At 38.9% G+C, this 26,210-nt stretch overlaps 2 protein-coding genes across 3 annotated transcripts; one reads left to right on the top strand and one right to left on the bottom strand.

The window, feature by feature from the left end:
* The first annotated feature begins 306 nt into the window (after window positions 1-306).
* On the top strand, window positions 307-11,172 carry LOC134813951 (beta-1,3-galactosyltransferase 5-like). Of its 2 annotated transcripts, none has more exons than XM_063821901.1 (9): window positions 307-498; window positions 706-827; window positions 949-1,053; window positions 1,278-1,426; window positions 1,544-1,685; window positions 1,919-2,065; window positions 2,819-2,909; window positions 4,521-4,607; window positions 10,693-11,172. In XM_063821901.1, the coding sequence occupies exons 1-9, from the start codon at window positions 427-429 to the stop codon at window positions 10,903-10,905; spliced, it is 1,128 nt and encodes a 375-aa protein (XP_063677971.1). In that variant the 5' UTR covers window positions 307-426; the 3' UTR covers window positions 10,906-11,172. The 2 variants fall into 2 exon arrangements, with proteins under 2 accessions (XP_063677971.1, XP_063677972.1); XM_063821902.1 differs by lacking the exon at window positions 10,693-11,172 and adding an exon at window positions 6,688-7,522.
* A 1,970-nt stretch (window positions 11,173-13,142) lies between these two features.
* LOC134813947 (adhesion G protein-coupled receptor E3-like) lies at window positions 13,143-16,517 on the bottom strand. The gene has a single exon (XM_063821892.1). It carries the CDS (start codon window positions 15,975-15,977, stop codon window positions 13,650-13,652), a length of 2,328 nt encoding a protein of 775 aa, XP_063677962.1. The 5' UTR covers window positions 15,978-16,517; the 3' UTR covers window positions 13,143-13,649.
* Window positions 16,518-26,210: the final 9,693 nt, after the last annotated feature.

The following is a 26,210-nucleotide window of genomic DNA, read 5'->3' as shown; positions in this document are numbered from 1 at the left end:
AAAAGTTGAAAATGTACTTTTCTCGATTTTATAAATTATATAGTTTTCACGAATTTACATTGCAGCAAATTCATGTGCAATAGAGAAATCAAAGATGTTTTTGTGCTAATTGAAAAACAATGTGTAATTATTGTTAGGGTTGTGTCTTTGATCGATTTTGCTTCTGAAACTATTTTAGCTACACATTTCTTTATACAGTAAAACCCTGATTTACCTGTGGACCCTGATTCATTGCGGATGTTTCCTTTCTTCCAAACTACTTCTTAAATCAGGGTTTTACTGTACCATGACCACACTAAAACTATCTAACTTCAGATGTAAATATTATGACATATACAATATTCTGACGAAAGACTATGAGAGATTGATTGCACATTGAAGGGCTTTACCTTATACCCCCTCCCTATATTTAAAAAGATTCTAGTCATGAGATTAATGAGAGTTCTCTTTCTCCTTTTTATAGGACTGTGTGCTTTAGTCTCGATCATGATAGTCCAGGTTAGTGTTAAAGTACTTAATACATACAGTTGATTCAAATATTAAGTGATGCACTATTTATATATTGTTTCTGCACCAATTGTCATTGTGAAAGAAAAAGTGATAGAATTAAAATTTCTGAGCATCCCTGTACCAATCAGAGCACAGTTTTCTGGAATGTAAAACAAATTAGTTAGCTACTAACCTACCATTAATCATTATTCACAGACTCTCTACCTGCAAGCAGAGGGGGCAGTCCACGAGAACAGATCATCATCATTTGCCCAGACTTTCAACAAACTCAGATACTACTTATTTTTACCCCGCACTAAACTACAATTGTTTATAAGGTTTGTAATTAATAACAAGACTGATTTTGAAAATTTATTCAAACAATTTGTTAGAACTGCAGTGTTGTTCATCATTGTTCGACACCCAATAGTGCCACGGCTTACTCTTGATTGTTTTCAGGAATTTAAGGAACAAATATAAGGGTTCACCGTCTGCTATAATATCTGAGCCAGATTCAGATGGTGCCGCAGAGGTCAGAAATATAATCGCTGATATGGTCACTCAGTAAGTAAAACGAAATATAAGTTTATACAATATGTTAAGTTTATACATGTTATAGTTATAGCCATGTGCGCAATTCATTCTATCTACAAATAGTTCTCATCCGACCATAGTTATCTTTCACAACATCTTGAAACTTCATGAAATGTATAAAAGTAAAGTAAAGTAATATATAATTATTTTAAATTGTGCAGGAATCGTTCATTAACATTAATCCCTGCTATCAGGAAGGAGTATGTACAGTATTTAGTTTTAGTAATAACTGCCCCCGGTAAAAAAGAAATAAGGGCTCTCATTAGAGATGAAGGGTACTGGGCCTATAACTGGACGGACTCTGAGGGCAAACCTATCAACTGGAAACACTTCTTCGTTGTTGGTTAGGAACAGCTTATTGTTGTACTTTGAGTTACGTAATTGTGGAGAATTCCATATTGGTTGAAATTTAGAAAACAACGTTTTGTGTAGTAAGTTAGATAATTCCCATCCTTTTCAGGCCAGAATGAAGATGAGAATGTAAATGCTGCAGTACTGCAAGAGGCCAAAGAATTTGGTGACATTCTAATCGGAAATTTTGAGGACTCTTACAAGAATTTAGTTTTTAAAAGCTTGTGGCTCATCGAATGGGCTGTTAATAGGTTTGCTGAATATGTCTATGATTGAATCGATTTTAGTAATGATTTTGAAATCTGAGATGATAACAAAATCTCATGTGAGCTAATCCAAATATTTCACATGATAATAATATTATGTATTTTGATAATATATGACATGATTGTGGATTGTACACCACGGTCCACGGTACATATATTTCAGGAATATCTCAGCATGATTTATTATCATTATTGAACACGATATTTTTACTCGACAGATATGATTTCGACACCATGGTAAAGTGTGATGACGACACAATAATAAACATGTCCAAGTACCACGAACTGATGAAACAGCAAGATCTCTCAGTGCCCTTTTTTGGAGGTGTCAGATTCGGGGGCATGCCTGTATTTAGACATGGCCGGTAAGGGCTATTTATTGTCTTATTTATTGTCTTATTTATTGTCTTATTTCTTGTCTTATTTATTGTCTTATTTATTGTCTTATTTCTGTGAAATATATTATTTCTGTGAAATATATTATTTCTGTGAAATATATTATTTCTGTGAAATATATTATTTCTGTGAAATATATTACAGCACTGCCTCTTACAGCACTGCAGCATTTAAATTATCATCTTCGTTCTGACCTGAAGATATTTTCGATTTGAGTTTGAACTTGGTTGCAATTTCCAGACTGCCTGTTTTTGTGTGTTAACACTTTGCTTAGTCGTCTTGCACAAGAAAAAGCCTCTATTTTCCCGTGTAATGATCACAAAAAATGGATGGTTACCTTTTCTAATCACTTATCTGATTGTGAGCGCCCAGTACGTTATTTGTGTGATGTCATCAGGAGGTGACACACTTGTGAAAACTCGACTTACTTCGGCTTTCGACAGAGTTATGAACTGGATATCACCTCAGCAAATTTAATAGATTTGTCTTGTTGTAATTATCATGAAACCAATTGAATTATCGTAGACTGATTTATAGAGCTGAAAATTACACTTACTATAAACAGTAAAGATCACATGTTTATTGTTTATGAGGTAAATGATTAAACATTAAAAATGTACAAACTCCTTCTTTGATCTTTATATTATATTATATATTTACATTATATTACTACCATTATACTATATTATTACAGCTGGGTTTGACACTACCCGTTTGTTCAGGTATGAAGTGAAGCCTGAAGAGTGGGCCCCTGATAAGTTCTCTCCCTACTGTTCTGGTGGCGGCTACACTCTCAACAGTCAAGCTATTCATGTGAGCATTTACTTTTTATACTTACTTTTATACTTACTTTTTTTACTTACTTTTTTTACTTACTCTAACCTAGTTTTAGCAATACAATGCATACACAGTTATTTAGCAATCTCACGACTCACGAGATTATCAAATGTTCATGGTCATTAGCCACATTGCACTACCGCAAGTCTTGTTTCCCAGTATAATATCTTAAAACACCCCTCCTAAAAATGCCTCAGAAATTCCCTCACCACTTCACCTCACCTAGTCCCATGTTACTACCCCGAACTTTTACACGTATATCCACAGTGTTAAAGTGCAGTCCCTCCCCACCACGTAGTATTACACTCACCACATAGAACACTGTACTGATTGAGAGTAAGTGTAGCCTGCAACACTACTTTTACTACAATGCACAGAAAATAGAACATGTAGGACATGTAGATTGTAGAACATGTAGGACATGTAGAACATGTAGGACATGTAGAACATGTAGGACATGTAGAACATGTAGGACTTGTAGAACATGTAGAACATGCAGGACATGTAGAACATGTAGGATATGTAGAACATGTAGGACACTGTACTGCAACACTACTTTTACTGGTCCTTAACGTACAACTGTGTACTACAGTCTACACTGCACTTTTACATTTTGTAGCAGCGGGAAATGTGTAAGAAGTTGGATAGTTGTTTTAACATTAACGTATAATGTATAATACGTTTAAATGTAGAAAAGTAATGCTGGCGCAGCTAATGTAGGTTACTAGCAATGTCATTCTTTATAAGTCTGTTGTAGAAAGCACTTACAGATTAAGATCTGTCTGTGCAAACTAAACTAAGAAGATATCTTACAAGATCCTGTTTGATATAAAGTTATAACATATATGCAAATTATGCATTATTATACATATATATTATTATATATAACGTGGTCAAATTGACAGAGGAACTTGAGCAAGGTTTCACCAAGTATTTCGTTAACAGTATTACATATAATACACAATGCAAACATCAAGTGTTTCCTCGCTGAAGCGTGATATTGTTATTTTGTTGTTTAACAAGTTGTGATACTGTTAAATACGTAAACCACACCAAGGTGCTGCAGGAACCTCCTTTTACTGGATAATATATCACACGGCTTTAGGGAGTAGCTAAGGATCCATTGGATCTATGCGATCTCCTCGGTCGACTCAGCCGAATGATAGGAAACTTAATTGAGGGTTAAATGAGGAGGGGTACCTGTTAAAATTTCAGGAAACTTGCTAGGATACCTCTTCTATTCAGTACATACTGTAACCATAGTACTATTAACTATTATTATTAACTATTTAGTTCTATAGTCTTGTAAACGTAAGTTCGTACTTCGCCCGATGTAATGTACTGACACCCGCCTGTCTCTCCATAATTGCACCAAAGACCAAACTGCCAACTTGGATTTTGCACTTTTGTTGAATTGAAAGATTAGTATTAAGAAGAAGGCCCTGTACATTTGGAGGGCTCATCATCGCTTATCGTTCATCTTGGTAATTCTCGAATAATAGCGAAAAATAGCAATTTTAATCCCTTCGTAACTCTGTGACCTACAACTTTAACTCTAACATAATTTACATAACCCTATAATTTCAGAAATTTCTAGATGTCCACTACTCTGGTGTCCAACCTGTTTTTCTGGTTGAAGATGCTTTTATGGGGACACTGGCTTATCATGCTAAGGTATGTAAAGAATGTGGTACTTTTTGTAACTGTATTCTTGCAGCTTTAGTTACTTTAGTTACTAAACTTATTGTAACTTTAGTAACTTTAGTTACTTCACTTCTTGCAGCTTTAGTTACTTTAGTTACCAAACTTCTTGTAACTTTAATTACTTTTGTAACTACACTCTCTTGTTACTGAATACTATGATAACAATTACGATTGAAGCATGTGCAGCTGGCTGCCAATCTGTTTAAAATAATAATAATTTAACTGATTTTGTTTTGTTGTTTTTAAACGAAATAAATGTTAATAATCATTTTACAATATTTGGTTTAAAACAACTCGCTACTAGCAAGCAATAATTATTTTATTTATTTTTTATTTTAGCAACAGTTTCTGTTTGATTTCTGCCTATTTACCGTACAGTTTCTCTTAAAAATTTCACTGTTGGTTATTTATTATTTTAACGTACATTTAACATCGTAATATTGTATTACATATTTACATAATTATTATAATTTTTCCATCTCCGTTTTATAGAAGATCAGCTCTAATTTTATCTAATTTCGCGGGTTTTCTTTTTTATTCTTCTCATAAATTATATTTGTCGTTAAATACGAAAACAATCAAATTGGATCATAACTTTTGAAGATGAATCTCATGTCTACCTAGAAACATTGTACAGAGTCTCTGCTTTTAAGTCTTCTTCGTAACGGGACAACATATATATCTACATTCTACAATGTACAGATTTGTACATAACTTGTACTTTACATTATTATGTACATATCATGTACTACTACTTAACATCATGATGTACTATCATATACTTGTACATATCATGTACTTGTACATATCACGTACTTGTACACAGTACATATACTTGTTCAGTGTACACAGTACATGTAATTGTACACAGTACATAAGTACATGTATGTGACTTCTGTATTATTCTCTGTGTTATTGAAGACGATAAATCGTAAATTATCTGAGTTAATGATTACAGTGTGTCATGAAACATTACGAATTAATTCCAATCAGAATGGATATGATATAATAATATGACATAACTTAATCAAATTTCAATAAATATCTAAGTTAACCTAATGTTTTCTGGATTTCTCTTGGAGAATTTCTCTTTACACTCTTAACTTGCGAACAAATTGAAGCAGCAGACTTTAAGCTAGAAACTTTATTGAATAGAAATAATCATTCCACGTAACTACGTCTTCTTCAGTTCTCAAATTATTTGTTATATAGTAGTGTTGAAAGTATTAAAACTAATGTTTTCTATTAAGTTATATATTTTATATGGCCCCTATATGCACTTTGATGAGGTTTCATATAATTTGATGTCTATTGTCTATGTAACAATACGATCTTAACTCTCGTGTGATATAATTAAAAAGTTGTACTGTAACTCTGTAAGCTCTAGGTGGTTTACATTACGTTCATTTCGAACAAAAGCTAAGTGAAATATTACAGACCAGTATAAACATCTTTACCAGGTAATTCATACAATATGAATATTAATACCCGGCTACAATAATACATCTACAGAACTATCTAATGATACGCCCTGTTCAGTAACATGCTCTTAGTCAGGCAATGCTTTGGGACTAAAATCACGTCTTACTATTAGATTAAACTGATATTATAGTAAGAGGAGAATCTCATTGCGTCCCCAGTAATCAATCTGTTATGATATTAAGTGAGATCGTTATATTGATATAATTATATAATCCCAAATATTCCCAATATTTGATGACACATCATTGGGGTTTCGCCTCTGTGCCTATAATCTCTATCCTAATAGATGCTAACAACCGGATATTATCCAACTAATAGATGCTAACACTATGAATATGACTATATTATAGCGTGTATTATTGTCTAAAATCCCTCCATTTTGGCTGACTTATCCGGGGTGTCCTATGATTTAATTAACTCAAAACAGCCTTTAAAAAATGCATGAGCCCGCTGATCACCAAACTGCATGATTTCCCATTTTACGTGTGCTATTCGCCAAGGATCACGTGCTATTTACACCGAGCACGTGCTAATATTGCACTGGTGCTAATCCTGCGCTGACTTTCAGATAGACCCAGTCCAACTAGTGCCCTATTTCCGTGCCTTCAGCCCCCACAAGTTCTGTTACAACGACCAGTCGACTTTATTACACTACGTTAAAGAGTCTAACCAGCGAACTTACATGGAGTTTCATAAGTCCATGGGGAGGTTTTGTAATGAAAAATGGGTTTTTGATCATAAACAGTGACCTGGTTTAGTTGTTTACTTTGGTTATTTTTTCTTATTAAGTTGTTCTATTTGTTTAATTTTACCATCCATGTTTTTGATCGAGAATCAACCAATGTGAGTTGTAGTGGGGTCGATTAAGAAGCTGTCAGAGTTTAGTTCTGTAATATCCTGGAAGAGCATTACTCATCAATACCAGTTCCATGTAGGGTTTCATTTATAATTAAAAATATTTACTGAAGAGCTATCTAAAATTAACTAAAGAGTCATTATTGTGTTTGAGTCTTGTAATTTGAAGATTTGACACTTTATTTAAGTAGCGGATTACTTCTTCTTATGATTATAAATTAATAGTTGATTATATAGATTGTATGGTTGCACTAAGTACTTGTTGTAATTGTTGATACGGGGTAACATCTTAAATATGTAATAAATAGTGATTATACATTAATGTAGAAATTTTAAGGTAAACAGATTGAAGATAAATGCAACGTTATATAGTTCTAGTGTAACGTCACAATAGTGAATTTAATATACAGTTGATGTAGCTACTGTTAATTAATCCTGTTACGTTTTTAGATTATAGAATTACATTATGATTTATGATTTTATATAGGTAAGGCATGTTTTTATTTCTGATAATATTACTAAACATAATTACGAGCAGAATTTTCTAGATCACAGTTCTTTAATTGGTTCAATACTTCAAAATAACGATTAAGCCGCTTGTTAAAAGAGGCTGTCCGACAATAATGTTGAAACATCTTAAAATTGAAGTGTCGGGCTTATACATTAAGCACTTATAGAGCGTAATGACTAATGGTCATGCTCGCGTACAATATGTACAGTACATTGCAGCAACATAATGGGGGGGGGGGGGGGGGGGGTGACATGTCTCCAATGTCTCCCGCACCTTATCTTTTCGAAAAAGACAAAGACATTGGAGACATTGGAGACATTGGAGACATTGGAGACACAGCTTTTGGAGACATTGGAGACATTGGGGACATTGGGGACATTAGGGACATTAGAGACACAGCTTTTGGAGACATTGGGGACATTGGGGACATTAGGGACATAAAATGGATATTAGGGGCATAGGAGACATTGGAGACACAGCTTTTGGAGACTCCTCCTCCTCCTCCTCCTCCTCCTCCTCCTCCTCCTCCTCCTCAGTCCTCCTCAGTCCTCCTCAGTCGTTCTCCTCCTCCTCCTGAGTCCTCCTCCTGGGACCTGGGTCCTCCTCCTGGGTCCTCCTCCTGGGTCCTCCTCCGGACTTCCTGGGTCCTCCTCCTCCTGGGTCCTCCTCCTCTTCATCCTCCTCCTCTTCCTCCTCAATCATCAGTCCTCCTCAATCCTCCTCCTCATCCTTCTCGTCAGTCCTCCTCCTCCTCAGTCCTCCCCAAGTCCCCCTCCTCCTCAGTCCTCCCCCAGTCCCCCTCCTCCTATTCAGTCCTCCTCCTCCTCCTCCTCAGTTCTCCTCAGTCCTCCTCCTTCTCAGTCCTCCTCCTGAGTCCTCTTCCTGAGTCCTCCTCCTGAATCCTCCTCCTCTTCCTGAGTCCTCCTCTTCCTAGGTCCTCCTCCTTCTCCTCCTCCTCCTCATCCCTCTCAGTCATCCTCCTCAGTCATCCTTCTCAGCCATCCTCCTCAGCCATCCTCCTCAGCCATCCTCCTCAGCCATCCTCCTCAGCCATCCTCCTCAGCCATCCTCCTCAGCCATCCTCCTCAGCCATCATCCTCAGTACTCCTCATTTCTCCTCCTCAGTCCTCATCCTCCTCCTCAGTCCTCCTCCTCATCCTTCTCCTTAGTCCTCCTCCTCCTCAGTCCTCCCCATTCCCCCTCCTCCTCCTATTCACTCCTCCTCCTCCTCCTCAGTTTTCCTGAGTCCTCCTCCTGAGTCCTCCTCCTCCTCCTGAGTCCTCCTCCTGGGTCCTCCTCCTCCTAGGTCCTCCTCCTTCTCCTCCTCAGTCCTTCTCCTCCTCCTCCTCAGTCCTCCTCCTCCTCCCTGTCAGTCATCCTCCTCAGCCAATCTCCTCAGTCCTCCTCAGTCCTCCTCCTCCTCCTCAGTCCTCATCCTCAGTCCTCCTCTTCAGTCCTCCTCCTCCTGGGTCCTCTTCATCCTCCTCCTCTTCCTCCTCAGTCCTCAGTCCTCCTCCTCATCCTTCTCGTCAGTCCTCCTCCTCCTCAGTCCTCCCCAGTCCCCCTCCTCCTCCTCCTATTCAGTCTTCCTCCTCCTCTTCCTATTCAGTCCTCCTCCTTCTCATTCCTCCTAAGTCCTCCTCCTGAGTCCTCCTCCTCTTCCTCCTGAGTCCTCCTCCTGGTTCATCCTCCTCCTAGTTCCTCCACCTTCTCCTTCTCCTCCTCAGTCCTTCTCATCCTGCTCCTCCTCCTCAGTCATCCTCTTCAGTACTCCTCAGTCCTCCTCCTTCTCAGTCTTCCTCAGTCCTCTTCCTAAGTTCTCCTCCTCCTCCTGAGTCCTCCTTCTGGGTCCTCCTCCTCCTAGGTCCTCCTCAATCTCCTCCTCAGTCCTACTCCTCCTCCTCAGTCCTCTTCCTCCTCCTCCTCCCTCTCAGTCATCCTCCTCAGCCATCCGCCTCAGTCCTCCTCAGTCCTCATCCTCCTCCTCAGTCCTCCTCCTCCTGGGTCTTCCTCCTCTTCATCCTCCTCAGTCCTCAGTCCTCCTCCTCGTCCTTCTCGTCAGTTTTCTTCATCCTCAGTCCTCCCCAGTCCCCCTCCTCCTCCTCCTCCTATTCAGTCCTCCTCCTCCTCAGTTCTCCTCAGTCCTCTTCCTTTTCAGTCCTCCTGAGTCCTCCTCCTCCTCTTCCTCCTGAGTCCTCCTCCTGGGTCCTCATCCTCCTAGGTCTTCCTCCTTCTCCTTCTCCTCAGTCCTTCTTCTCCTCCTCCTCCCTATCAGTCATCTTCCTCAGTCATCCTCCTCAGCCATCCTCCTCAGTACTCCTCAGTTTTCCTCCTTCTCTGTCCTCCTCAGTCCTCTTCCTGAGTCCTCCTCCTCCTCCTCCTGAGTCCTCCTCCTGGGTCCTCCTCCTCTTGGGTCCTCCTCCTCCTAGGTCCTCCTCCTCAGTCATCCTCCTCAGCCATCCTCCTCAGCCATCCTCCTCAGCCATCCTCCTCAGCCATCCTCCTCAGCCATCCTCCTCAGTACTCCTCAGTCCTCCTCCTTCTTAGTCCTCCTCAGTCCTCTTCCTGAGTCCTCCTGAGTCCTCATCCTCCTCCTTCTCCTCCTGAGTCCTCCTCCTGGGTCATCCTCCTCCTAGATCCTCCTCCTTCTCCAATCATACATCTACGTCTCCAGTGTCTCCAATGTCTCCAATGTCTCCAAAAGCTTTGTCTCCAATGTCTCTTATGTCCCCAATGTCTCCAATGTCTCCAAAAGCTGTGTCTCCAATGTCTCCAATGTCTCCAGGACATGTCTCTGCACCCTATCTTTTCAAAAAAGACAAAAGACATTGGAGACATTGGAGACATGTCACCCCCCCCCCCCCCCATAATGTGGAGTCAAAATACGTAAAGAATTTTAGCGGGCGATTATGTATTTTCTAAAAGTAGGTAATCTGCAAATATTTGGGCCAATAATGTGTCATTATGTCACGACTCACGTGACTAGTTCGTGAGCAGTGGAGTGACTAAAGACCTGAGTTTTGATATACATTCGACATGATATTATTTCGTAAATAAAAATTCAGAAGATTGAATTCCTTATATAAATTATTAACAATTCTCTAAATAAATATGGGAATACTACATATTACCTTTCATCTTTAAATCTACCACATTCCCTAATTCTAAATTACTAAAATGCCCCAAATACCTAACCCCACATTCCAGATAGATCCGGTGGCCCTTAACGGGGCCTTCAGAGCATTCAGTCCCCATTCCAACTGTGCGGATCCCAAACTCACCCTATCTCACTATGTTAAAGATATCTATCAGAGAGAGTTCATGGAAACTTACAAAAAGATAGGAACATTCTGTGATGAGGAACATATTAAACAGTGGAAATTGGATCATCCTAAGAAACCTAAGAAAAAGAAAACTTAGTTTGTTAAAAGTATTGATTTCAAGTTAATCCGCTGAGAAAAGGAGTGTGCTTAATTTCACAGATTTGAATAGACTTGATAAGCTATTGTTTTATTAGTTGAGTTGCATGTCAGTATTTTTATTAACTTATTGGACCTTCATTTTAGTATGTTTTTCTCATTTTGGATAGTCAATGTTTCCGTGTTTTCAATACTTGGTGGGTTTGTGTCAAGTGGTGTAAATTATATGCTCAGAAGTCTGTTTGTTTCCAGAAAGCTGTTAATACTAGTTTGGATTCTCAGCGAGGTTTTCTGATTCATATACATATACTAACAAATTTACTCTGATATAACGGTGGTTATATTGCTTGTTCAAGCTGGCAATTATTTTAAGACCTTTTTCAATGAATTTTGCTGATGATTTATTTATGCTGATGATCAATCTTAGGAATTTCAAGTAATTTGTACAGAAATATGCAGTAGCATGCAGTAAATGTATTTTGTAAACGATAACATTTCAAAGTACATCTTCAAAATTTCAATTTAATTCGTGTTTATGGTGTACAATCAAAGAGGAAAATATCAAGGGCCATGTCTTATAGCCATGTAACTATCTGGAAAGTTGAAGAAAATTCTGTCGGTCAGTTCTCAAGAAAATCAAAAATATATTCTAAGTTATTCACTAAAACACTCGATTTTCGAACTTTTTATTTGGAACAGATTTGCATAAAAGTTGAGTGTTTTACGTAACGCGCGAAAATATTTTAACGTAATAAGTTGAAGTCTTTATTAATCTCTTTGACACAAGGAAAATTGATTTAATTTACGCGCGCAAACAACACCAAATTCCTTGTAAGTTCATAATCTACCAAGATTTACCTGGGGACCTCAGGCTATAATCTTCATTAACATAGAATAGAGATTCGGCGGAAGGACAGGCTGAGCGCGGCCCAGTAAACCAAGATGCGCTACGAGTTGGACTCATCGATGGTCTTTGGTCTTGGAACAAATAATTTACGACGAGTATCACCCGCTAACATGGGCTACATCACCGGGGGGGGGCAGGGGGGCAGCTGCCCCCCTGGGATTTGGGGGACAAGTTTACAAAAACATGAAAATTTATTCTTCAACATAACATTAAACCAGACGGCTATGGTATACAGTAAATTGTTTTCGCACCCACTGCTCTGTAGCCCCACTGCACTGTAGCCCCCCCTACATTGTGTTATTTTTAAATACCATGCCAGTTACCACGAACGATGGATGAATTCCGTCCAGGGGGTTGAAGAGAGAGGGAGGGAGGGAGGGAGGGAGGGAGAGTGGGAGCACTTTTTCTTTTAGTTGCTGCTAACGTAAATTCGTGTCCCTCAAGTACTGGAAAATGCGTCAAAATCGTCTAATTTCCTTAAAAATTTTCGGGGAGGCTTCGCCCCCCTATCCCCCGACAAGGGGCTCCGCCCCCAGACACCTGCTATTGGGGGGGCTTCGCCCCCTACCCAATGTATTGAGAGTTAATACAGGGTGGCCCATAAGTGACTACCCACACGCAACCTCTTAATAACTCACGTAATTCGTCTCCAAATTGCACCAAAATTTCAGAGATTATAGATATGGGTCAAACTTAGATTTCCTGAAAGTTTCGTAAGCCACGCCCAATTACAGTGGGCGTGGCGTGACACTCCCTCTTTTTCACTATTGTCTTCATAAAATGAGAACGCTTTAAGCTAAGAACTCAAAATTTTTTGCACACATTTGGCTTGATAATTGAAAACTTTTCCAAAAGTTTCAAGTTCATTAGTTTAAATATGGCTGAGTTATGACCATTTTCAAATCCATCGGATATGTGATCCGAGCACTCAGTCAGTGATATTTGCACTCAATTAGTGATCTCGTCACCCAATCTGATCAAGAGTAAGGCGTTAGCGTGTATTAATGAGGTTCATTAGGCTTTGATTGGATACCGATGATGACTGTATGTATATTGACATACGTTGCATGCCACTTTTCGCGCGCGAAGCGCGCGCCGCCGAAGGCGGAAAATATTATCTCTGATATTGGGATACGAAACATGTATCAATTAATATATACACTTATATAAACCACTTGGAATACTTTTAAAAGATAACAAAAAGCTCAAATTAAAAGGCTACTGACGTATTTCCTCATAAAAAGCACATAAATAGAATGAGAAGCTTCAAAGTAAAAGTAATCTTAAACGATTCCCCGTTTGATTTTGGTCGTAAGACGACAACTTAGTGCATAATCAAAAAAGTTATAGACATATTTCTTACTGGGCGGCGCTCAGCCTGTCATTCCGCCGAATCTTTATGTTTATGAACATATTAGCCTGGGGTCCCCAGGTAAACATATTTCATATGAAATAATATAAAGCATCCGCATCCATATAATATCATATTGACATACGTTGCATTCCACTGTAATGCATTAATATTAACTTTTTAATTGTTTTTCGTGTTCAATATCAGGGTTCAAAAATATGTGCAAATATGTGCAGTAAATAATCCAAAAATATTTCACAATGTCTATTGTCTACACTCTACAGACTGCTTTTACATTAATATTCTACAAACAGAGGCAGATTTTGGTTACTTCAACTATATAAATACTCATAATAAGTTCTAAGAATCTGCTGTTGACGAAAATTGTCTGATTCACTCACTACACTTAAGTTATGAAGTTTACTGTCCTACCAGCAAACCATTTCCTTTTCTAGGTTATTACTGGTTTCTTAGTTCATAGTTATACTTATACTAGATTTGGGGAGTTTTTTCCATCATCCTGGTTTTCTTTCTCCTCCGATTCAATCTCGTCAGATCCTTTCTCTATCCTTGCTATCTCACATTCTTCGACATCTTCATATATTATATCTTCCTCTTTTCTTCCATCTTTTTTCTCGGCAACAGCTGCTTCAGCTCCTTGAGAAGAATTTGCATAAGCATTAGAATTGACAACAGAAGCTTGAGTAATGCTGACATTCTTTTTCCCCTCCTCTTTCTTAGACTGTTTTATTCTCAATAAAGCAAGTGTGTTGTCTTTGACATCTTCTTGGAACACGACCAAAGCAGTAAAAAGGAGAGGTCCTTGTAGTCCTGTTAGAAGAATGAACAAGTACTGCATGAACACAGCTCCAGGACCAACTGCAAGGGCAATCACAATCCAAGGACACCCAATTGAGACTGCAACTATCATCAATGCTTTAGCTGTTTTTTCTATACTAGAAATTCCACTTCCAGAATTTGCTGCTCGGATAATTACTCTAGCTATCATTCCAAAGCAGACACAGTTGAAGAGAAGAATTGTGTATGCAGGCACCATGAACCCAACATACCTCCAAGGATCTTCAACCCAGCAGCTCGTGTCATTCTTTCTTGTTGCCCCAACATAAGGTGTAGAGTAGTCGTCCTTATTCAGTGTGAGTGACGTCAAGAAGGCTGCAACTGGAAATATCAGTGGTAGTAACCAACTTACAGCTACACACTTGTGGAAGAGAAACTTGTCTTTATTTCCGAAGGTCTTTATAGCATTAACTATCTTTCCAAAGAAGTTCCAAGCACAGCATCCCATCCAAGAAAGAGCAGACAGAAAGAAGTATTGGGTAATGATCACACCTGCAACACATCCTTTGTTTAATGACAATAGAGGGTTCCCAGATTGGTCCACAGTTATTTTGGTAGAGGCAGAAAGGGAGGTAAAGGACAGGTTAGCCAATATCAGAGCCAGTATAAGATTGAGTTGGATCAGAGTGGCCTGCTTCTGTCGCAGCTTTTTGAACGGAAGAATCAGGCCAAGAGTAAGGAACAGGAAGATAAGGTTTACTGCAGACATAAAGTAGCTGAAGATATCCTGGGCTGGATCTGTCACTTCTGTTGGACTTAGCAACACTGCAAAGCTTGTTGTATGAGTACAGGTGCACATGCAGGTTTTGTCTTCATTTAGAATAGTTGTGCAACCCTCAGTCAGCCATTCATCCGTTACTACGTCAAGATATACACATGTTCTTTTGATGTTATCCCCAGAGATAGTTGAATCCTTCTTTTGCTGGAAGACCAGTGAAAAGTTGTAGCCGTCTATTATTTCACTGTCTAAAAAGATGATTGAGACTATTGGAGAGCCCAAAGTGCTATTTGGAGTTGTTGGTTTCGGCAGCATTTTTTTATAGGATTCATCCATGACCGCCACATTTATTTTTTGTCCTCGTTGGTTTCCGAAATCTAGCATGATGGGAAGATCGTCTGCTGGGACAGTTTCAGGAGCTGTCAGGTTAATGGCAGGTTTTTCTTTAGACATGGTCGGAGTGACTGATTGCAATACAATCGAGTCGGTTGTTATTATGTTATCTTCTGTATTGGACTTGGACACAGTTTCCAAAATCTTTATTATCTCTGATTTCTCCGATTCCTTCAAAAATTTAGATTCTCCCCTCCTCAAATTTTCCATTGACCTTATCATGACCAAACTTAGCTCGTTCACCTCAGAAGTAGGATGTTTGGTTAATTTCGAAAGAAGATCAACAATTTCATGAGTGTCTCTGGGGGACAGTATAATTTCTGCTCCCGCATCAGCAACACAGTTCAGTTCCTTGTTGAGATCGTGTACTTTGTCTGCATTCAAGTCACTTTCAACTTCAAGTACTGATTGCAAGCAAGATGACAGTGGGGAATCACATTCATCGGTGTCAGTGTTATCATCCCAATATCCTTCTACAGTGCACTCTTTGTAAAGTTTCTTGTATGAACCTCCAGGACAGTTAACTGAGCTTCTGTTTCCTGCCCAGGTTTCTTCAAATTCTATAGGTGATCCCTTATTCAACCACGGTAGTGTGATGGAAATAGGCCCACACCTGACATTGGCACTTACAGGCAAGCAAGCTGTCTTTTCCCTATTGACAGATCCAGCGCAGGCTAAACATCGGGTTTGTTGAGGATATGGTTGGTATTCAGAGGGATCACATCTCAGGCAGCTAGGCTCTTTTCCTCCATTGCGAGAATACCACCCAGGTGCACAGATCTCTGAAATTATTGACTTTTTATTGTAGTTGCATAGTTTATAAGCTTTGCACTTTTTACACGTCATAGTTATTCAAAAGCCCATCTGTTGGTTTGAATTAACTATTTCAATAAATTTCAGTTGCCGAATTGCTTTAGTACTGATAACAAAAACTTAGAACATACGTTTAGTACTAATTTAAAAATCTAAATCTAAGACGAAACTACTATTTTAAACGACTTAAACCGTGATAGACACTTTCTATATTATTCCTCACATACCACATTGAGTTTTATCTGAGTTTGCCAATATATTATCATCACATTGTCTACAGAAAATAGCTCCCTCTATAGGACTAATCATGTTTCCCGTACAAGAGACACACTTGGTTGCATCCATGTCAGCTGATCTGAACGTTCCCGGAGGGCACAGTTCACATGTTATCATGCTGCAAGTTTTATACTGCCCAGCTGGGCATGTTTCTGAAACGATTGTATTATTACATCTCATAATATTCATCATTTATTATTTATTTTGAATGCGAGTTTAACTAGTTATCAATTTTATGATTTTGACACCACTCGGGGGTTCAAATTGCAGGACCTAAAACTCTAAAGTTATTATTCTTTGACCTATTTTTTATTTCGTCATACTGGAGTCTGGACCAGCTATTCCATTGTTCTTTTTTGAGCATATATTCTCGTACTGTTAAAAACTTGAAGAACTACAAAAGTCTTGGGAGGTAGGTATGTATCGAGAATGACTCGAACAGAAAATTTTCTCAGTCGAAATCTTCCAGAGTTTTTCGGGAAACCATTTTTGTTCATGTTTCATGCTACCCAGATCATTATAAGCCGTAAATAGTCCGTACCTACATTCGAAAAATTGTGTATCAAATGGTCGGCTTCGAAAAATATTTATGGCTCATAATGATAGGTAACCTGAAAGGTAACCTGAAACGTAAACAAAAGTTTTTCCAGGATAACTCAATTTTTTTACTTAGAAAATGGTCAGCCTTCAGTTCCGTGCAGATTAATTTGGTTGTGTGATAATTACAACAATAATTACAACCGCTATTTTAACAGTTCTATCCCACGATTTTGTTTCCTTTCCTAATCCTAACCCTTTCAAGCAACCAGCTCTAACATAACTATACCATTGCTTGCTTTGGGGTCCAAGTCTCAATTACTGTGTAACAATAGTATAAGCTTCCAAGTTCTCAAGTTATCTTACCACAGGCAGTTTTGTCAGTGTTTGGTGTCCATCCTGTTTCACATATCACACAGCTTGTCATATCTTTGTTCTTGTAGCTTCCATATAGACACTCAGCTAAAAAATAAGAAAGTAGTTAGAACTTAATGTGATATAAAATATCAAAATGTGTATAATACAGAATACTCTGAATTACCCCCTGGTCTTCAGATAAGAATCCTTACCACACGCAGTCCTCCCTGAGTTTGGTTCCTGGCCAGGTCACAAGTTGTACACAAGGCTGCTCCTTCTGAACTGATCGTGTTATCAGGACATTCTTTACATGTGTTCATTTCAATGCTCTTGTAGCTTCCAGCTGGACATGGCTCTGAAGAATTAGAAAATATTTAAGCAGCAATTCGTTTGAACTACCTTATTATGAAGTTATTGTGAGTACCAATATCCTCAGTTTTCGTTCTATAGCACAGTCAATTCAAATTTAAAACATAACAATAATATTAAATATTATAAGCTTTAAAGTTATCTTACCACAGACTGTTTTATCAGAGTTTGGTGTCATTCCAGCGTCGCATGTCTCACAGCTTGTCATAGCATCATTCCGATATGTTCCTTCTCCACACGGCTCTGGAATTAAACGAACTAAGGTACTTCAGTCCATGTTTTATGTTACACTGATTAATATGTGCCTAAAGAATTTTTCGGTTTCGAAGTCCCCTTCTACCCTGCCTTCAGAGGTACGTATCGAGAATGACTCAACAGAAAATTTTCTCAGTCGAAATCTTTCAGAATTTTTCTGGAAACCACTTTTGTTCATATTTCATGCTACCCTGATAATTATGAGCCGAAAATAGTCCGTACCTACATTTGAAAAATTGTGTTTCAAATGGTCGGCTTCGAAAAAATGTTTATGGCTCATAATGATCAAGGTAACCTGGAATGTAAACAAAAGTTGTTTCCAAGATAACTTTGTAAATTTTTTGACTTAGCAAATGTTCGGTCCGAGTCATCTCGCTTTTTTGTTAAGTTATCCTTTAAGTTATCCTTTTATGGTGATGCTATGGTTATTTAGCATGTTTACTGTTTCAATACCTGGATGTATACACTCAGGTTCATCGGATTCGAAACGAAATTCCGTTCCTGAGATGCAGGTCACCTTACTGCTCCCTTTATTGAGAGCTCTGGATTCAACACAATTCACTTCCACCACAGTTTCTGGAACTACTGGGAACTGTGTCGTGGTTCTGATCGTAGTCCTCCACTCAGCCTTCAGTCCTGTGCAGCTCACTGCAGATATATCATATTGAATCACGTTGACCTGATTAATTTGGTTGTGTGATAATTACAACAATAATTACAACCGCTATTCTAACAGTTCTATCCCACGATTTTGTTTCCTTTCCTAATCCTAACCCTTCCAAGCAACCAGATCTAACATAACTATACCATTGCTTGCTTGGGGTCCGAGTCTCAAATACTGTGTAACAATAGTATAAGCTTCCAAGTTATCTTACCACAAGCAGTTTTGTTAGCGTTTGGTTTCCATCCAGCGTCACATGTCTCACAGCTTGTCATAGCATCATTCCGATATGTTCCTTCTCCACACGGCTCTGGAATTATAACGTTATAACTGGCAAATCGTAGTGGAAGATAAGAAAATCCTTATTATATAAGTACAGTTCAGATGTTTTACAATAGCATTGTTTAAAAAATATTTGTCAAATTAAATATCCACATTCCACATATTCCACGGTTTTTCAAGGAAATTATTGCAACCCAGACTCTTACTATAAGCCCTTACAGTTCTTGTCTTTTCGTACCACAAATATGCCTTCTTGATTCTTAGCCCTATCTGGCGCCTTATCCTTATCCCGTCTTAACCCCTACCATATCTTTACCCATCTATATAGATATATTCATCTCAGCCCGGTTCTTGTTAACAATTCTTACCACACGCAGTTCTCCCTAAGTTTCGTTCCTGGCCAAGTTCACAAGCTGTACACAAGGCTGCTCCTTCTGAACTGATCGTGTTATCAGGACATTCTTTACACGTGTTCATCTTCAATGTTCTTGTAGCTTCCAGCTGGACATGACTCTGAAGAATTAGGAAATCTTTAAGCAGCAATTCGTTTGAACTACCTTTTTAAGAGGTCATTGTGAGTACCAATATCCTCGTTTTTCATTCTATAGCACAGTTAATTCAAATTTAAAACATAACAATAATATTAAATATAAGCTTTAAAGTTATCTTACCACAGGCTGTTTTGTCAGAGTTTGGTGTCAATCCAGCGTCACATGTCTCACAGCTTGTCATAGCATCATTTCGATGTGTTCCTCCTCCACACGGCTCTGGAATTATAACAATGTATAACGTTACAACAGGCAAATCGTAGTGGTAGATAAGAAAATCGGTATTATATAAGTACTTAAGTACACTTCAGATGTGTTACAATAACATTAGATTTAAAACAATATGTGAAAAATTAAATAGCCACATATTTCACAGTTTTTCGAAGAAATTATTGCCGCCCAGACTCTTACATTTCTTGTCTTTTCCTACCACGAATTTGTCTTTTTGATTCTAAGCCCTATCTGGTGCCTTATCCTTATTTAAAACATAACAATAATATTAAATATAAGCTTTAAATTTATCTTACCACAGGCTGTTTTGTCAGAGTTTGGTGAAAATCCAGCGTCACATGTCTCACAGCTTGTCATAGCATTATTCCGATATGTTCCTTCTCCGCACGGCTCTGGAACTATAACGTTATAATTGGCAAATCGTTAAATCGTAGTGGAAGATAAGAAAATCGGTATTATATAAGTACTTAAGTACACTTCAGATGTGTTACAATAACATTCGATTCAAAACAATATGTGAAAAATTAAATATCCACATATTCCACAGTTTTTCGAAGAAATTATTGCCACTAGCTATTTTGCATTCCGCTATCGCTAATATATTTATAACTCTACCTTCAATGATTGTGATTTTATCTCATTCGGAGAACAATAATTGATAAAATTATGACCACTATATTAAGTTATAAATAACAATATGCTAACTATCCCATATTCTATATAATATATGTGTTATATTATGTTAAATAACACATTACACACCTGAAATTTAGACAAAAAACACGTAATCACAAGCTTACGAGATAATCAGGCTGATTCAATCAGCAAGGTGGTTTATTTATTAATTAAAGTTATTGTTACTTTGTTAAACCAATGCTTGTTGTTATTAGTCACCTGGTTGTGGTCCGTAGTAATCAGATGCCGTGTCGGCGGAATGGAACTTTATCTTTGTCACGTCCATGTTCCAGTACGTGCTCCAACTACTGTCACTACACGTTGATTGAGAGAGCAGTTTGTTGAGCACCTCCACGTCGTTACAGTGTATCACTAGTCTAACACCTGCAGTTTTGGTTAGAGTGATACGCCACACCTTGTCAGCAGTAGAGGGGAGATTAACAGGGAGGTTAGTGTAGGATGTGCTGCAGTAGCTGAGCCAGTATCGTAGAGTAGAGCTGAAGTAGAGGATGACTCCTCCTGAAAGCGGTCCCTCAGCAGAGTATAAGTACACTGACACCTTATCCTTACTCCCCAGCACACTATTAGTTTTTACTTCTAAAGGTGTCGACTCAGGATCCCACTCTATTTTCACGTTACGTTCGACTGGTAACCAACCTGTTAATTGTATGTTTAACTCATGACTACTGAGCAACGATTTATGAATATCATGAATTTAAGGAGGAGGTGTTCTAGCAAAATTGTTAAGGAATAATTGTAAGAATGTCGCCAATAATTTATTCTCAGAATTTAAGGGCCCGACCATACTATGACTGTTGTCACCATGACTGTTGTCACCATGACTGTTGTCACCATGACTGTTGTCGTAGTGCAGATCAGATGTAATGCCAGAGGCACGTAGTGTGTTTAGAGGGCGTGCCAAGGATACGTGACAACTCGTCGGGCACGTCTTTTCAAAAGCTGTGTCTATACTTCTATACTAGCTAAAAATCCGTGCCTGACTGCAGGCACAGTCTGTTCAGTACTCGTGCCAACTGTCATGGATAACGTGACGTCACGATTACCTTATAAGGTCAATATTTTACGTGATATGGACATTCACACAGGCAGTGCAGAGTGCAAAGACAAACAGATCCGTCTGAGAAAAAAAAATCAATCTACTGACACAAGAAGCTTCCAAAGGATTTATGACGTTTTTAGGTTAAATTTTTAGGTTTCATTCGGCTGACCAATTTTTCCAAAATTTTCCACATGTCAGGCCACTTTTGCCACTTTTTACCTCCTTTCTTGTTTGTCAAATATCTTCAGCTGTGAACATCGTAATAGGTTACGAATTAATAGAAGGTGATTATCATATCGAGGAGAAAAACTTTTATCAGAAAAATGTTTATGTCAGACAATCAGATAATTGGATAATTACTAATTAGCTAATTACCAAAAATCATAAAAATGTTTATTGGCTCAAAATGATCGGAATTTTTTGGAACACGGGGAAATGTAGTTTTTAGAAAAACGAAAATTGTTCACATGGACATTTTTTTTCGCCAAAAGTTTTTTCGAAGCTCTAATAAAAGCATTACATCATGGTTTGGTGGCCAAACTGCATCCGACCGAATTGGTCCCCACTGGGAATCGAACCCCAGTCGTCCGTGTGGGAAGCGAATGTATTAAAACCACTAAACCACCCGGCCGACGTGACAGCACTCACTTTTTACTATTTTTATCCCGATTGTCATAGTATGTTTAGAGGTCGAGCTTAAAATCATGACAAATGGCAAAGTGTGTAAGAGGCAGTGCCTGTACTCGTAATATAATTGCTTAATGTAGAGCATAAATATTTAATAAATGTATAGTTACCCTCAGCAGTTCTCCATAACAGCAAGCAAACAACGAACGGGATTATCACCTTCATAGTTACATGATCCCAATGTCCTACATACAGCTTTGATTCAGACAAATTATATTGTATTGCTATCTGGAAAACACACAAATGCAAATGAAAACTCGAAAACATTAACCCTCGTAACAAGAATTGCACAGTTTTTTCTCGTAGGATTATGTTGAAATAGATAACACGCGCCAAATATTGTTGAAAATATGAATTTGGAAACGATCTACTGTTATTAGTAGATTTGCTTTCGTTGAAATGTGTGTCTTGCACAATATGATAAAGCAAAAATTAATAGTTTGGGTTATTATCGCCCTCAGTCAATGAGGATATTGTAGTCAATATCAACATAATGAAAAAGTATGGAGATTGGACAGATAAGGAGAAGATTAACAAGTATGTAGATTGGGGTCCACTATCTAGGCAGAACTCAGAATTGTCCCAAATGAGTGGAAACAACTCTGTAAACAACAAAATGTTGTTTCCTTGAACTACCCATGTCCTGAACTTCTTCGATCTTAGAAGGGCTCAGTACATACATTGGAAAAATGAAGTTAAAAACAATCATAATATTCTTACCTAGCCAGGTAAAAGTAAACACGGGTGATCATGCTTAAAAATGTAAAAATAGGCCACTAGCTGCGAGGCTGGACTCGAAGGATAAGAGAACGGACAGGTTTTGTTAGACTCGTTTATGTGAACCTAGGCTGTTTAATAATACGAGGGTGAGATGCCGGTAGCAGACGAATAATTTGGGCCCCATTTGTTTAACAATGGCGCCCACGTCCGAGTAAAGATCACAGAGGGTTCTCCAGGGTGCTCCAGGGTACTTCACAGTGGTCCGGGTCCCTATAGGTGCTCCAGGGTACTTCACGGTGCCCAGTATAACTAAGCAGAATAGTAACGTTGGTGTCCTTGCTCGGGTGGTATATAATTCATCTTACTTGTAACCTGTTATTTGTAACATGTTTACTGAATCCTTAGGATGGTAAGTTTAGGCGTGTGAACTGTTTTGTGTGATTAATGTGTGAAGTGAAGGATAATGATTTGTTAGTGGATAAGGTACCATAACTGTGGATAATGATTTAGCCTTCACGTAATGAGAGAGAGAGAGATAGAGGCCGCCTTAGACTAGTGCAAGTGTTTACTGTCTAAATCATGCCCCATACTATTGAGCTATTGAGGCAGATTGAACCCAGGAAGCTTTATTCCACTATGACGTTAATAATGTTCATTGTTCATGCATAGTGCATAGTGCATAGTGCATACGGAGTATTTTAAAGTCGCTGTTTTTTTGTGTGGACGAAATATCAAGGAAGTTATAAACATATTTCATATAAAATAATATAAAACATCGGTTCTTTTGCGATAGTCAAAACGCGACAACTAGCGCTGGATGGCGACAACTAGCGCTATCCAGCGCTAGTTGTCGCCATCCAGCGCTAGTTGTCGCTATCCAGCGCTGGATAACGCTGGCCAGCGCAAAATATATATGTTCGATAATTGTCGCTATCCAGCGCTAGTTGTCGCCATCCAGCGCTAGTTGTCGCCATCCAGCGCTAGTTGTCGCTATCCAGCGCTAGTTGTCGCTGGCTATGCGACACTGTCGCACGCGATAGTTTGCGATGGCCAGCGCAACTGGCCATCGCAGAAAACAGTTCGATAACTTGCGCTGGATAGCGACAACTAGCGCTGGATAGCGACAACTAGCGGTGGCCAGCGCTAAGCGATAGCCAGCGCTGGCCATCGATATCCAGCGCAAAATTTTTGCGCTATTACTCGTCAGCTAGCGCTGGCCAGCGCTGGCCAGCGCTAGCCAGCGCTAGCCAGCGCTAACCAGCGCTAGCCAGCGCTAACCAGCGCTAGCCAGTGCTGGCCAGCGCTAGCTGACGAATAATATCGCAACTATATTGCGCTGGCCAGCGCTGGCTGACGAGTAATACTAATATTGAGCGTGCTAAATCACTCTACAGTCGATCTTCGAGATTGTTCTAAAAGGGCCCCCGATGGTTGTAACCAACTTCAATCGATGCAATGTATTTTCGGACGCTAATTCCGAATCAACCCCCATGACATAGCCATAGGGTTAAAATGCTCTCCTGACGAGATATTGGCGAAAAATTGTATCGATCACGTGATATGACCGTATAAGGAAGTTAGGGTTAGGGTTTCAGCATATGTTTTTGTTAAGAATTGGGTTAGGGTTATATTAGGGTTGGGATCAGATTTATTATTATAGAGGGTTAGGGTTTCAAAAAGTCGTTCAGAACCAGCTAGAGTCAGAGAATGGGTTAAAAAGTCACGTGACAGTCGAGTGTAAAGTGATTAATCATCATCCGAGTAATATCGCAAGTATATGATTTTGATACATTGCGCTGGCTAGCGCTGGCTAGCGCTGGCTAGCGCTGGCTAGCGCTGGTTAGCGCTGGTTAGCGCTGGCTAGCGCTGGTTAGCGCTGGTTAGCGCTGGCCAGCGCTGGCCAGCGCTAGCTGACGAGTAATAGCGCAAAAATTTTGCGCTGGATATCGATGGCCAGCGCTGGCCAGCGCTGGCTATCGCTTAGCGCTGGCCAGCGCTAGTTGTCGCTATCCAGCGCTAGTTGTCGCTATCCAGCGCTAGTTATCGAACTGATTTCTGCGATGGCCAGTTGCGCTGGCCATCGCAAACTATCGCGTGCGACAGTGTCGCATAGCCAGCGACAACTAGCGCTGGATAGCGACAACTAGCGCTGGATGGCGACAACTAGCGCTGGATAGCGACAACTAGCGCTGGATAGCGACAATTATCGAACATATATATTTTGCGCTGGCCAGCGTTATCCAGCGCTGGATAGCGACAACTAGCGCTGGATGGCGACAACTAGCGCTGGATAGCGCTAGTTGTCGCCATCCAGCGCTAGTTGTCGCGTTTTGACTATCGCAAAAGAACCGACAGTTCTTTTATTCAAATTTTTGATTCTTTCTGAATAGATTCAGTGAAGACAGATTCTAATGGAAATAAATAGCTGAATAGCGTATCGACATTTCTACGTCATACTCATATTTTAAGATAGTATTAATTCAATTATAAAGTTATAACGATCAATATGTACATAAAAAATTTGACGACGGAATTTATTTCAAACAAAATATATAACTGTTAAATAGTTATCCACTGTAAAATAGTTTTTAACGAAATCAGAGCAAATATGAACAGAAAACTGACAAAATTTTATCAAATAGGGCTCATCTGAAAATTAACGAATAGCGTGACGTGTACAGGAGATAAAAGATTAAAAGAGATAAAAGAAATTAATGGACAGCAGAGAAGTGAAATTTAAACGAAAATATTACTATTTACACGTCACTTAACTAAAAACTGTGTTAGATTGTTCAACTCTGTTTTTTCGTTGAGCGTTGGTTTCTTTTCAACTAAAAATCAGGCTTCTTCAATCTTTCTGTTGATGAGTGATGCTCCTCTGTCTACGATTTGAAGTTTTAGCTTTGGAGGGCCTGTGTGCTGAGGGTGACTTTCCTATGTCGATCTTCTTGTAGACGTTTCCATTGTCGAGGTGAGTTGTAGTTGAGCTTTGACCAAAAACGGGATCTATCACAAGGAAGTCTCACGGAGACCGCCCACGGCAGGTTGGAAAAGTCGGTGGGAGATGACGGCTTTGATGTGAGACAGAGGAAAAGGAATCAAGTAGGATTCTGTGATGAAGAGTAAAAAATTTGATTATTTTGATATTGTTAAGTTGAAGGACGATTTACACAGGTATTTTAAAGCAAGATTCATTCAAATTTGTTGTCTGCTGCTCTTGTTAGAAATAATCAAATATTCAGTTTTTTGCTTAATCACCTTCCCTGCTCTTTATATGGCCCAACAATGTTCTAAAATTTGGATGATAAAGTACTTTAATTATTTTATGATATGATTGTCCTCCGTACCCACCTTACAGAAATATTTGGGCTATGAGCAGGAGTATTGCCCAATCCTATATCTTGTTATGTATTTATTGTTGTTATCGGGCATTTCCATTGACTATTTAGCTAAATAACAAATTGATTATGGAAACAATAAAGAAACATCTAAAACAGGATGAAAATGACGATATAAAATTATATACTCAATAGCTTCCTCGACAATGTTGAATTTACTCCTTGATTATGAGTGTGTCTGTATCACGTTGAGCCACCTCACTCAGGGAC

This window comes from Bolinopsis microptera, chromosome 4 (genome assembly GCF_026151205.1).
Source record: "Bolinopsis microptera isolate Bmic1 chromosome 4, MBARI_Bmic_1.0, whole genome shotgun sequence".
NCBI lineage: Eukaryota > Metazoa > Ctenophora > Tentaculata > Lobata > Bolinopsidae > Bolinopsis > Bolinopsis microptera.
Note: the sequence above shows the minus strand (reverse complement) of the source record. Positions and strands in the feature narration are given on the sequence as shown.